The sequence below is a fragment of the Oncorhynchus mykiss genome, chromosome 1, assembly GCF_013265735.2.
Source record: "Oncorhynchus mykiss isolate Arlee chromosome 1, USDA_OmykA_1.1, whole genome shotgun sequence".
Taxonomy (NCBI): domain Eukaryota; kingdom Metazoa; phylum Chordata; class Actinopteri; order Salmoniformes; family Salmonidae; genus Oncorhynchus; species Oncorhynchus mykiss.
In genome coordinates, this window is record NC_048565.1 from 86220652 (window position 1) to 86234306 (window position 13655).

At 42.4% G+C, this 13655-nt stretch overlaps 1 protein-coding gene across 1 annotated transcript; it reads right to left on the reverse strand.

Moving 5' to 3' along the window:
• Nucleotides 1-1544: 1544 nt before the first annotated feature.
• On the reverse strand, nucleotides 1545-3301 carry LOC110513354 (E3 ubiquitin-protein ligase TRIM47). The gene has a single exon (XM_036987761.1). The coding sequence runs from the start codon at nucleotides 3172-3174 to the stop codon at nucleotides 1879-1881; it is 1296 nt and encodes a 431-aa protein (XP_036843656.1). The 5' UTR covers nucleotides 3175-3301; the 3' UTR covers nucleotides 1545-1878.
• Nucleotides 3302-13655: the final 10354 nt, after the last annotated feature.

A 13655-nucleotide genomic window follows, 5' to 3' on the forward strand; every position in this document is an offset into this window, starting at 1 on the left:
TCTCTCTCCTGAACAGAACATTGGCTTTATATATAGCTTCAGAAGGAATGGGTAATTGGAGACAGCTGTGTCTTGACGAGGGGGCGGGGTCAGCTCTCCACTTAGCCATGGAGTCGACCAATCAGCTGCTTGAGGGATTTCAGGAAGCCATTTCCTGAAATAAACACATGCAAATACACAAACTACAACACATAAACTGGGGAACGTAACAGTGCGGGCTATTCCACCTCGTCGCACTGGCATGGCGACCGGGAGCATTCAACTAGGTGAGGTTGGGCAGGCTCGTTGCTCAAGAGCTCCAGTGCGCCTGCACGTGTCACCTCCACGCACCAGCCCTCCAGTGGCAGCCCCCCGCACCAGGCTGTCTCTCCGTCCTTTGCCTACAGCTCATCAGAAGAGGAGGAGGAAAACCTTTACAATATTTGAGTAAAAGTAAAGATCCTTAATAGGAAATGACTGAAGTAAATGTCATCCAGTAAAAGTCTACAAGTATTTGGTTTTAAATATACTGAAGTATCAAAAAAGTATAAATAATTTCAAATTACTTATTTAAAGCAAACCAGACGGCACCATTTTTTATGTTATTTATTTTTATTTACAGATAGCCAGGGTCACACTCCAACACTCAGACATAATTTACAAATGAAGCATTTGTGTTTATTGAGTCCGCCAGATCAGAGGCAGTAGGGATGACCAGGGATGTTCTCTGTTTAGTGAGTCCGCCAGATCAGAGGCAGTAGGGATGACCAGGGATGTTCTCTGTTTAGTGAGTCCGCCAGATCAGAGGCAGTAGGGAAGACCAGGGATGTTCTCTGTTTATTGAGTCCACCAGATCAGAGGCAGTAGGGGTGACCAGGGATGTTCTCTGTTTAGTGAGTCCGCCAGATCAGAGGCAGTAGGGAAGACCAGGGATGTTCTCTGTTTATTGAGTCCACCAGATCAGAGGCAGTAGGGGTGACCAGGGATGTTCTCTGTTTATTGAGTCCATCAGATCAGAGGCAGTAGGGATGACCAGGGATGTACTCTGTTTAGTGAGTCCACCAGATCAGAGGCAGTAGGGAAGACCAGGGATGTTCTCTGTTTATTGAGTCCACCAGATCAGAGGCAGTAGGGGTGACCAGGGATGTTCTCTGTTTAGTGAGTCCACCAGATCAGAGGCAGTAGGGAAGACCAGGGATGTACTCTGTTTAGTGAGTCCACCAGATCAGAGGCAGTAGGGAAGACCAGGGATGTTCTCTGTTTATTGAGTCCACCAGATCAGAGGCAGTAGGGGTGACCAGGGATGTTCTCTGTTTAGTGAGTCCACCAGATCAGAGGCAGTAGGGAAGACCAGGGATGTTCTCTGTTTAGTGAGTCCGCCAGATCAGAGGCAGTAGGGAAGACCAGGGATGTTCTCTGTTTAGTGAGTCTTCCAGATCAGAGGCAGTAGGGAAGACCAGGGATGTTCTCTGTTTAGTGAGTCCATCAGATCAGAGGCAGCAGAGATGACCAGGGATGTTCTCTGTTTATTGAGTCCATCAGATCAGAGGCAGTAGGGATGACCAGGGATGTTCTCTGTTTAGTGAGTCCATCAGATCAGAGGCAGTAGGGATGACCAGGGATGTTCTCTGTTTATTGAGTCCATCAGATCAGAGGCAGTAGGGATGACCAGGGATGTTCTCTTGATAAGGGCGTGAATTGGATAATGTTCCGGTCCTGCTAAGCATTCTAAAACTAGTATTTTTGGGTGTCAGTGGAGTAAACAGTACGTTAACTTATCTAGGAATGTAGTGAAGTAAAAGTAAAAGTTGAACTGTGACACACAACAAACACACACACTCTCTCCTGGCACATAGTTTATCTACAAGATGAGGATAGTATTATCACTCCTTAATTAAACTATAAACATTTACCCATGGGGCCATGACACATTTTTATCTTGCGACAATGAACACATATATCCTTGAAAGAGTATTTTTGATAATACTTCCTGTGATATTGTGCGACAGATGCTGCTGCTTGGGTGCTTGGCTCTGCTGACTGCAGTATGTGGACAGCTTTCACTGCTGCTGATATCTCCACTACTCCCTCCTTACAGCAGAGCATCAGCTTTTCCTGGAGGTCAGAGGTCATCACCGTCTTAAAATCACGACTTTGGTTAAGGATGACGGCAGGCATCTCTTCAGAAACAGGGGGGGCACTGTGGTCTTTAAACCTCTGGAGGAAGTGGATGTTGTCCTCTGTGTGAGAGAACTTCTCCAGCTCAGAATCTCTCCTCCTCAGCTCAGCCACCTCCTGCTCCAGTCGCTCCAGGAGGCCTTCAGACTGACTCACTTCAGCCTTCTCCTGGTCTCTGATCAGCTCCTTCACCTCAGAGCACCTTGTCTCCATGGTGCGGATAAGCTCAGCAAAGATCCTCTCGCTGTCGTCCACGGCTGCCTGTGCAGAGAGCTTCAGAGAGTCCACAGCCTGTCTCAGCTCCTGCATCTCCTTCTCTCTCTCCTGGATTCTCTGCTGGGATTTCTGTTGTTTCTCCCCCACCTGCTTCTGTTTCTCAGTCCTCTCTGCTGCAGCTGAGACTGTATCATGGCCTTTATGTTCATCCATGGTACATAGATAACAGATACACTGCTGATCGGTACGACAGTAAACCTCCAGCAGTTTGTCATGTTGAGAACAGATCTTCTCCTGTAGTTGTGTGGAGGCTTTGACCAGCATGTGCTTCTTTAAGGCAGGGAAATTATAGTGAGGCTGGAGGTGAGTCTCACAGTAAGAGACCAGACACGCCAGACAGGACATGAGGGCTTTGTGTTTTCTCCCAGTGCAGAAATCACACTCCACATCTCCAGGTCCAGCATAACAGTGAGCAGGAGGAGCAGCAGGAGGAGCAGCATGAGGAGCAGCAGGAGGATCAGCATGAGGAGCAGCAGGAGGAGCAGCATGAAGAGCAGTATGTTTCAGTTTCTCCACCACTTTAGCCAGCAACGTGTTTCTGTTCAGAACAGGCCTTTGGACGAAGGTCTGTCGGCACTCTGGGCAGCTGTAAACACCTTTCAGATCGTCCTGATCCCAGCAGCCCTCAATACAGCCCATACAGTAGTTGTGTCCACAGGAAGTAGTCACCGGATCCTTCAGTATATCCAAGCAGATTGAACAGCTAAATGAATCCCGATCTTCAAAAAATGCCTCTGCCATTTTGACACTCACTAACAAACGGCGCAGAGGAGTATCAGAGATAACTTTCGATTTCCTTGTTTGTGCAGAGGAAGAGGAGTGGCCTCCACAAGAGTAATACGAAACTTCCTGGTTCTGTGTGTGTGCCGTGTGCAAATCGTTGCCTGCAGGGGACACATTGAGATATCCTGCATCCCTGTTTCTCAGTCCTTTCTGCTCTGGCTGAGACTGGATCATCATGGTCTTTACGTTGATCTATCAGACAGATATAACAGATACTCTGCTGAACATTATCAGACAGATATAACAGATACTCTGCTGATCCTCTATCAGACAGATATAACAGATACTCTGCTGATCAGACAGATATAACAGATACTCTGCTGATCAGACAGATATAACAGATACTCTGCTGATCATCTATCAGACAGATATAACAGATACTCTGCTGATCCTCTATCAGACAGATATAACAGATACTCTGCTGAACAGACAGATATAACAGATACTCTGCTGATCATCTATCAGACAGATATAACAGATACTCTGCTGATCCTCTATCAGACAGATATAACAGATCCTCTGCTGATCATCTATCAGACAGATATAACAGATACTCTGCTGATCAGACAGATATAACAGATACTCTGCTGAACAGACAGATATAACAGATACTCTGCTGATCATCTATCAGACAGATATAACAGATACTCTGCTGATCCTCTATCAGACAGATATAACAGATACTCTGCTGATCATCTATCAGACAGATATAACAGATCCTCTGCTGATCATCTATCAGACAGATATAACAGATACTCTGCTGATCAGACAGATATAACAGATACTCTGCTGATCAGACAGATATAACAGATACTCTGCTGATCATCTATCAGACAGATATAACAGATACTCTGCTGATCAGACAGATATAACAGATCCTCTGCTGATCAGACAGATATAACAGATACTCTGCTGAACAGACAGATATAACAGATACTCTGCTGATCATCTATCAGACAGATATAACAGATACTCTGCTGATCCTCTATCAGACAGATATAACAGATCCTCTGCTGATCATCTATCAGACAGATATAACAGATACTCTGCTGATCAGACAGATATAACAGATACTCTGCTGAACAGACAGATATAACAGATACTCTGCTGATCATCTATCAGACAGATATAACAGATACTCTGCTGATCCTCTATCAGACAGATATAACAGATACTCTGCTGATCATCTATCAGACAGATATAACAGATCCTCTGCTGATCATCTATCAGACAGATATAACAGATACTCTGCTGATCAGACAGATATAACAGATACTCTGCTGATCAGACAGATATAACAGATACTCTGCTGATCATCTATCAGACAGATATAACAGATACTCTGCTGATCAGACAGATATAACAGATCCTCTGCTGATCAGACAGATATAACAGATACTCTGCTGAACAGACAGATATAACAGATACTCTGCTGATCATCTATCAGACAGATATAACAGATCCTCTGCTGATCAGACAGATATAACAGATACTCTGCTGATCCTCTATCAGACAGATATAACAGATACTCTGCTGATCCTCTATCAGACAGATATAACAGATACTCTGCTGATCCTCTATCAGACAGATATAACAGATACTCTGCTGATCCTCTATCAGACAGATATAACAGATACTCTGCTGATCCTCTATCAGACAGATATAACAGATACTCTGCTGATCCTCTATCAGACAGATATAACAGATACTCTGCTGATCATCTATCAGACAGATATAACAGATACTCTGCTGATCATCTATCAGACAGATATAACAGATACTCTGCTGATCATCTATCAGACAGATATAACAGATACTCTGCTGATCAGACAGATATAACAGATACTCTGCTGAACATCTATCAGACAGATATAACAGATACTCTGCTGAACATCTATCAGACAGATATAACAGATACTCTGCTGATCCTCTATCAGACAGATATAACAGATACTCTGCTGATCCTCTATCAGACAGATATAACAGATACTCTGCTGAACAGACAGATATAACAGATACTCTGCTGATCCTCTATCAGACAGATATAACAGATACTCTGCTGATCCTCTATCAGACAGATATAACAGATACTCTGCTGATCCTCTATCAGACAGATATAACAGATACTCTGCTGATCCTCTATCAGACAGATATAACAGATACTCTGCTGATCAGACAGATATAACAGATACTCTGCTGAACAGACAGATATAACAGATACTCTGCTGATCATCTATCAGACAGATATAACAGATACTCTGCTGATCATCTATCAGACAGATATAACAGATACTCTGCTGATCATCTATCAGACAGATATAACAGATACTCTGCTGATCATCTATCAGACAGATATAACAGATACTCTGCTGATCATCTATCAGACAGATATAACAGATACTCTGCTGATCATCTATCAGACAGATATAACAGATACTCTGCTGATCATCTATCAGACAGATATAACAGATCCTCTGCTGATCATCTATCAGACAGATATAACAGATACTCTGCTGATCCTCTATCAGACAGATATAACAGATACTCTGCTGATCATCTATCAGACAGATATAACAGATCCTCTGCTGATCATCTATCAGACAGATATAACAGATACTCTGCTGATCCTCTATCAGACAGATATAACAGATACTCTGCTGATCATCTATCAGACAGATATAACAGATACTCTGCTGATCCTCTATCAGACAGATATAACAGATACTCTGCTGATCAGACAGATATAACAGATACTCTGCTGATCATCTATCAGACAGATATAACAGATACTCTGCTGATCAGACAGATATAACAGATACTCTGCTGATCATCTATCAGACAGATATAACAGATACTCTGCTGATCATCTGTCAGACAGATATAACAGATCCTCTGCTGATCATCTGTCAGACAGATATAACAGATCCTCTGCTGATCAGACAGATATAACAGATACTCTGCTGATCATCTATCAGACAGATATAACAGATACTCTGCTGATCCTCTATCAGACAGATATAACAGATACTCTGCTGATCCTCTATCAGACAGATATAACAGATACTCTGCTGATCAGACAGATATAACAGATACTCTGCTGATCATCTATCAGACAGATATAACAGATACTCTGCTGATCAGACAGATATAACAGATACTCTGCTGATCATCTATCAGACAGATATAACAGATACTCTGCTGATCATCTGTCAGACAGATATAACAGATCCTCTGCTGATCATCTGTCAGACAGATATAACAGATCCTCTGCTGATCAGACAGATATAACAGATACTCTGCTGATCATCTATCAGACAGATATAACAGATACTCTGCTGATCCTCTATCAGACAGATATAACAGATACTCTGCTGATCCTCTATCAGACAGATATAACAGATACTCTGCTGATCAGACAGATATAACAGATACTCTGCTGAACAGACAGATATAACAGATCCTCTGCTGATCATCTGTCAGACAGATATAACAGATACTCTGCTGATCATCTATCAGACAGATATAACAGATACTCTGCTGATCAGACAGATATAACAGATACTCTGCTGATCATCTATCAGACAGATATAACAGATACTCTGCTGATCATCTGTCAGACAGATATAACAGATCCTCTGCTGATCATCTGTCAGACAGATATAACAGATCCTCTGCTGATCAGACAGATATAACAGATACTCTGCTGATCATCTATCAGACAGATATAACAGATACTCTGCTGATCCTCTATCAGACAGATATAACAGATACTCTGCTGATCCTCTATCAGACAGATATAACAGATACTCTGCTGATCAGACAGATATAACAGATACTCTGCTGAACAGACAGATATAACAGATCCTCTGCTGATCATCTGTCAGACAGATATAACAGATACTCTGCTGATCATCTATCAGACAGATATAACAGATACTCTGCTGATCAGACAGATATAACAGATACTCTGCTGATCATCTATCAGACAGATATAACAGATACTCTGCTGATCATCTGTCAGACAGATATAACAGATCCTCTGCTGATCATCTATCAGACAGATATAACAGATACTCTGCTGAACAGACAGATATAACAGATACTCTGCTGATCATCTATCAGACAGATATAACAGATACTCTGCTGATCCTCTATCAGACAGATATAACAGATCCTCTGCTGATCATCTATCAGACAGATATAACAGATACTCTGCTGATCATCTATCAGACAGATATAACAGATACTCTGCTGATCCTCTATCAGACAGATATAACAGATCCTCTGCTGATCATCTATCAGACAGATATAACAGATACTCTGCTGATCATCTATCAGACAGATATAACAGATACTCTGCTGATCCTCTATCAGACAGATATAACAGATCCTCTGCTGATCATCTATCAGACAGATATAACAGATACTCTGCTGAACAGACAGATATAACAGATACTCTGCTGATCATCTATCAGACAGATATAACAGATACTCTGCTGATCATCTGTCAGACAGATATAACAGATACTCTGCTGATCATCTGTCAGACAGATATAACAGATCCTCTGCTGATCCTCTATCAGACAGATATAACAGATACTCTGCTGATCCTCTATCAGACAGATATAACAGATACTCTGCTGATCATCTATCAGACAGATATAACAGATACTCTGCTGATCATCTATCAGACAGATATAACAGATACTCTGCTGATCCTCTATCAGACAGATATAACAGATCCTCTGCTGATCATCTATCAGACAGATATAACAGATACTCTGCTGAACAGACAGATATAACAGATACTCTGCTGATCATCTATCAGACAGATATAACAGATACTCTGCTGATCATCTGTCAGACAGATATAACAGATACTCTGCTGATCATCTGTCAGACAGATATAACAGATCCTCTGCTGATCCTCTATCAGACAGATATAACAGATCCTCTGCTGATCAGACAGATATAACAGATCCTCTGCTGATCAGACAGATATAACAGATCCTCTGCTGATCCTCTATCAGACAGATATAACAGATCCTCTGCTGATCCTCTATCAGACAGATATAACAGATACTCTGCTGATCATCTATCAGACAGATATAACAGATACTCTGCTGATCCTCTATCAGACAGATATAACAGATACTCTGCTGATCCTCTATCAGACAGATATAACAGATCCTCTGCTGATCATCTATCAGACAGATATAACAGATACTCTGCTGATCCTCTATCAGACAGATATAACAGATCCTCTGCTGATCAGACAGATATAACAGATCCTCTGCTGATCCTCTATCAGACAGATATAACAGATACTCTGCTGATCAGACAGATATAACAGATCCTCTGCTGATCCTCTATCAGACAGATATAACAGATCCTCTGCTGATCAGACAGATATAACAGATCCTCTGCTGATCAGACAGATCCTCTGCTGATCCTCTATCAGACAGATATAACAGATACCCTGCTGATCGATGTGATATTAAACCTCCAGCATTGTCGTGATGAGAGAAGATCTTCTCCAGTAGACATGGTTGCTTTGAGCTAATCACAAATCCAATCAGAGGTCCCCTTCCTCTTCAGAGCGACTGAATCAAAGCAGAGGTCTCATTCCTCTCCAGAGCGACTGAATCAAAGCAGAGGTTTCATTCCTCTTCAGAGCGACTGAATCAAAGCAGAGGTCCCCTTCCTCTCCAGAGCGACTGAATCAAAGCAGAGGTCTCATTCCTCTCCAGAGAGACTGAATCAAAGCAGAGGTCCCATTCCTCTCCAGAGCGACTGAATCAAAGCAGAGGTCTCATTCCTCTCCAGAGAGACTGAATCAAAGCAGAGGTCCCATTCCTCTCCAGTGAGACAGAATCAAAGCAGAGGTCCCATTCCTCTCCAGTGAGACAGAATCAAAGCAGAGGTCCCATTCCTCTCCAGTTAGACAGAATCAAAGCAGCGGTCCCAATCCTCTCCAGAGAGACTGAACATGTGTTCTCCTAATCGCTGATAGATTCCAGACAGACACTACTGACCTGTTGTGTACTACATACAATCATTTTTAAAAAGAGAGAAAATCCCAGCCCCATATCCCACTTAGACATCCCACACAAAAACAAACACCTGTCTGATCTCTCTCTCACACACACACACGCCACCTAACAATGTCACCCACTCCTGAATGCTTATCTTTCACTCCTGACGTGTGTAGAAGACTACCGTAATTTCCGGACTATTAGCCGCTACTTTTTTTCCACGCTTTGAACCTCGCGGTTTATACAATGACGCGGCTAATTTATGGCATCCACTCTGACATCACAAGACACTGACACACACAACTCTGACATCACAAGACACTGGCATCCACTCTGACATCACAAGACACTGACAACTCTGACATCACAAGACACTGACACACACAACTCTGACATCACAAGACACTGGCATCCACTCTGACATCACAAGACACTGGCATCCACTCTGACATCACAAGACACTGACACACACAACTCTGACATCACAAGACACTGGCATCCACTCTGACATCACAAGACACTGGCATCCACTCTGACATCACAAGACACTGGCATCCACTCTGACATCACAAGACACTGGCATCCACTCTGACATCACAAGACACTGACACACACAACTCTGACATCACAAGACACTGACACACACAACTCTGACATCACAAGACACTGACACACACAACTCTGACATCACAAGACACTGGCATCCACTCTGACATCACAAGACACTGGCATCCACTCTGACATCACAAGACACTGACACACACAACTCTGACATCACAAGACACTGGCATCCACTCTGACATCACAAGACACTGACACACACAACTCTGACATCACAAGATACTGACACAAGCAACTCTGACATCACAAGACACTGACACATACAACTCTGACATCACAAGACACTGGCATCCACTCTGACATCACAAGACACTGACACACACAACTGACATCACAAGACACTGACAAACACAACTCTGACATCACAAGATACTGACACAAGCAACTCTGACATCACAAGACACTGACACACACAACTGACATCACAAGACACTGACAAACACAACTCTGACATCACAAGACACTGGCATCCACTCTGACATCACAAGACACTGACACACACAACTCTGACATCACAAGACACTGACACACACAACTCTGACATCACAAGACACTGGCATCCACTCTGACAGGACGGAGGCTTTAGTAGTATCTTTATCGACTCTGGAGCAGCTTATCTTTATTGACTCTCTGGAGCAGCTTATCTTTATTGACTCTCTGGAGCAGCTTATCTTTATTGACTCTGGAGCAGCTTATCTTTATTGACTCTCTGGAGCAGCTTATCTTTATTGACTCTCTGGAGCAGCTTATCTTTATTGACTCTGGAGCAGCTTATCTTTATTGACTCTGGAGCAGCTTATCTTTATTGACTCTCTGGAGCAGCTTATCTTTATTGACTCTCTGGAGCAGCTTATCTTTATTGACTCTGGAGCAGCTTATCTTTATTGACTCTCTGGAGCAGCTTATCTTTATTGACTCTCTGGAGCAGCTTATCTTTATTGACTCTCTGGAGCAGCTTATCTTTATTGACTCTGGAGCAGCTTATCTTTATTGACTCTGGAGCAGCTTATCTTTATTGACTCTCTGGAGCAGCTTATCTTTATTGACTCTCTGGAGCAGCTTATCTTTATTGACTCTGGAGCAGCTTATCTTTATTGACTCTCTGGAGCAGCTTATCTTTATTGACTCTCTGGAGCAGCTTATCTTTATTGACTCTGGAGCAGCTTATCTTTATTGACTCTGGAGCAGCTTATCTTTATTGACTCTCTGGAGCAGCTTATCTTTATTGACTCTCTGGAGCAGCTTATCTTTATTGACTCTGGAGCAGCTTATCTTTATTGACTCTCTGGAGCAGCTTATCTTTATTGACTCTGGAGCAGCTTATCTTTATTGACTCTCTGGAGCAGCTTATCTTTATTGACTCTCTGGAGCAGCTTATCTTTATTGACTCTCTGGAGCAGCTTATCTTTATTGACTCTCTGGAGCAGCTTATCTTTATTGACTCTGGAGCAGCTTATCTTTATTGACTCTGGAGCAGCTTATCTTTATTGACTCTCTGGAGCAGCTTATCTTTATTGACTCTCTGGAGCAGCTTATCTTTATTGACTCTGGAGCAGCTTATCTTTATTGACTCTCTGGAGCAGCTTATCTTTATTGACTCTGGAGCAGCTTATCTTTATTGACTCTCTGGAGCAGCTTATCTTTATTGACTCTCTGGAGCAGCTTATCTTTATTGACTCTGGAGCAGCTTATCTTTATTGACTCTCTGGAGCAGCTTATCTTTATTGACTCTCTGGAGCAGCTTATCTTTATTGACTCTGGAGCAGCTTATCTTTATTGACTCTCTGGAGCAGCTTATCTTTATTGACTCTCTGGAGCAGCTTATCTTTATTGACTCTGGAGCAGCTTATCTTTATTGACTCTAGAGCAGCTTATCTTTATTGACTCTCTGGAGCAGCTTATCTTTATTGACTCTCTGGAGCAGCTTATCTTTATTGACTCTGGAGCAGCTTATCTTTATTGACTCTCTGGAGCAGCTTATCTTTATTGACTCTGGAGCAGCTTATCTTTATTGACTCTCTGGAGCAGCTTATCTTTATTGACTCTCTGGAGCAGCTTATCTTTATTGACTCTGGAGCAGCTTATCTTTATTGACTCTGGAGCAGCTTATCTTTATTGACTCTGGAGCAGCTGATCTTTATTGACTCTCTGGAGCAGCTTATCTTTATTGACTCTCTGGAGCAGCTTATCTTTATTGACTCTCTGGAGCAGCTTATCTTTATTGACTCTCTGGAGCAGCTTATCTTTATTGACTCTCTGGAGCAGCTTATCTTTATTGACTCTCTGGAGCAGCTTATCTTTATTGACTCTCTGGAGCAGCTTATCTTTATTGACTCTCTGGAGCAGCTCATCTTTATTGACTCTCTGGAGCAGCTCATCTTTGACTCTCTGGAGCAGCTCATCTTTGACTCTCTGGAGCAGCTTATCTTTGACTCTCTGGAGCAGCTTATCTTTATTGACTCTCTGGAGCAGCTCTGACAGGCCCGAGGGAAGAAAGGAAAGAGGTAGAAATGAAGGGAGGAAAAGATGTAGATGTCAGAACTCATCCAGGGGGAAGATGTCGTGGTTTTCTTCTCACAGAGAAGTTGAAAGAACTTGTTAATCTCGGAAACCCGGAACTACAACAATTGAGAATAATTGTGTCAGACGTTACTTGAGTCTCTCCACAAGAGATTATGAATTTATTAATGCTGAGAGGGAGACTCTAGTATCATGTGACTATGAAATAACACCGACCATTTCAACCACACGAGGACAGAGTTGAGCTAACGCTATTCACAATACAATGGCAACATTTGAGTAAACAATACAAAGGAAAATTTAAAACGTGTCATGTTTTAAACTTTATTGTTTAAAGTCGGTAGAAAAACTGTTAAAATCAGAAAACATTCTCAGCTTTTGCCTTAAAGCATCAGAAATCCTCCAGACAGAAGAGATACTCTAGCTCTGGTCCAGGGTGTTACTGCTCAGCCTTCCTTCACTGACGCCCAGGACCAGAGCTAGAGAGAGAGATGGAGAAACAGAGACACCATGCAGACAGTATACAGAGACAGACATGGGCCGAGTCCAAAACGGCACCCTATTCCCTCAATAGTAGAGCTGGGTGACGTGGACCAAAATCCATATGGTGAGAAATTGCCTGAATTGATGCGATACTGATAAATAGAACAATCTGTTTATAACATGAATCTGCACCACAGTTTCTATTATTCTCCTTTAAACTACTAGTTAGATGGTTGTAGCAGTCAATTGTCCCATTAACAAATCACCCATATTGGCAAACTTACTTCATTTCAAACTTCACATTTCTCTAGTATAGGTTACTGCCTACGATAAGTGATCGGTAATGCCGGTGTCGATAATGATCGGTTTAATACGATAAGTGATCGGTAATGCCGGTGTCGATAATGATCGGTTTAATACGATAAGTGATCGGTATTGCCGGTGTCGATAATGATCGGTTTAATACGATAAGTGATCGGTAATGCCGGTGTCGATAATGATCGGTTTAATACGATAAGTGATCGGTATTGCCGGTGTCGATAATGATCGGTTTAATACGATAAGTGATCGGTAATGCCGGTGTCGATAATGATCGGTTTAATACGATAAGTGATCGGTATTGCCGGTGTCGATAATGATCGGTTTAATACGATAAGTGATCGGTATTTCCGGTGTCGATAATGATCGGTTTAATACGATAAGTGATCGGTATTTCCGGTGTCGGTAATGATCGGTTTAATACGATAAGTGATCTGTATTTCCGGTGTCGATAATGATCGG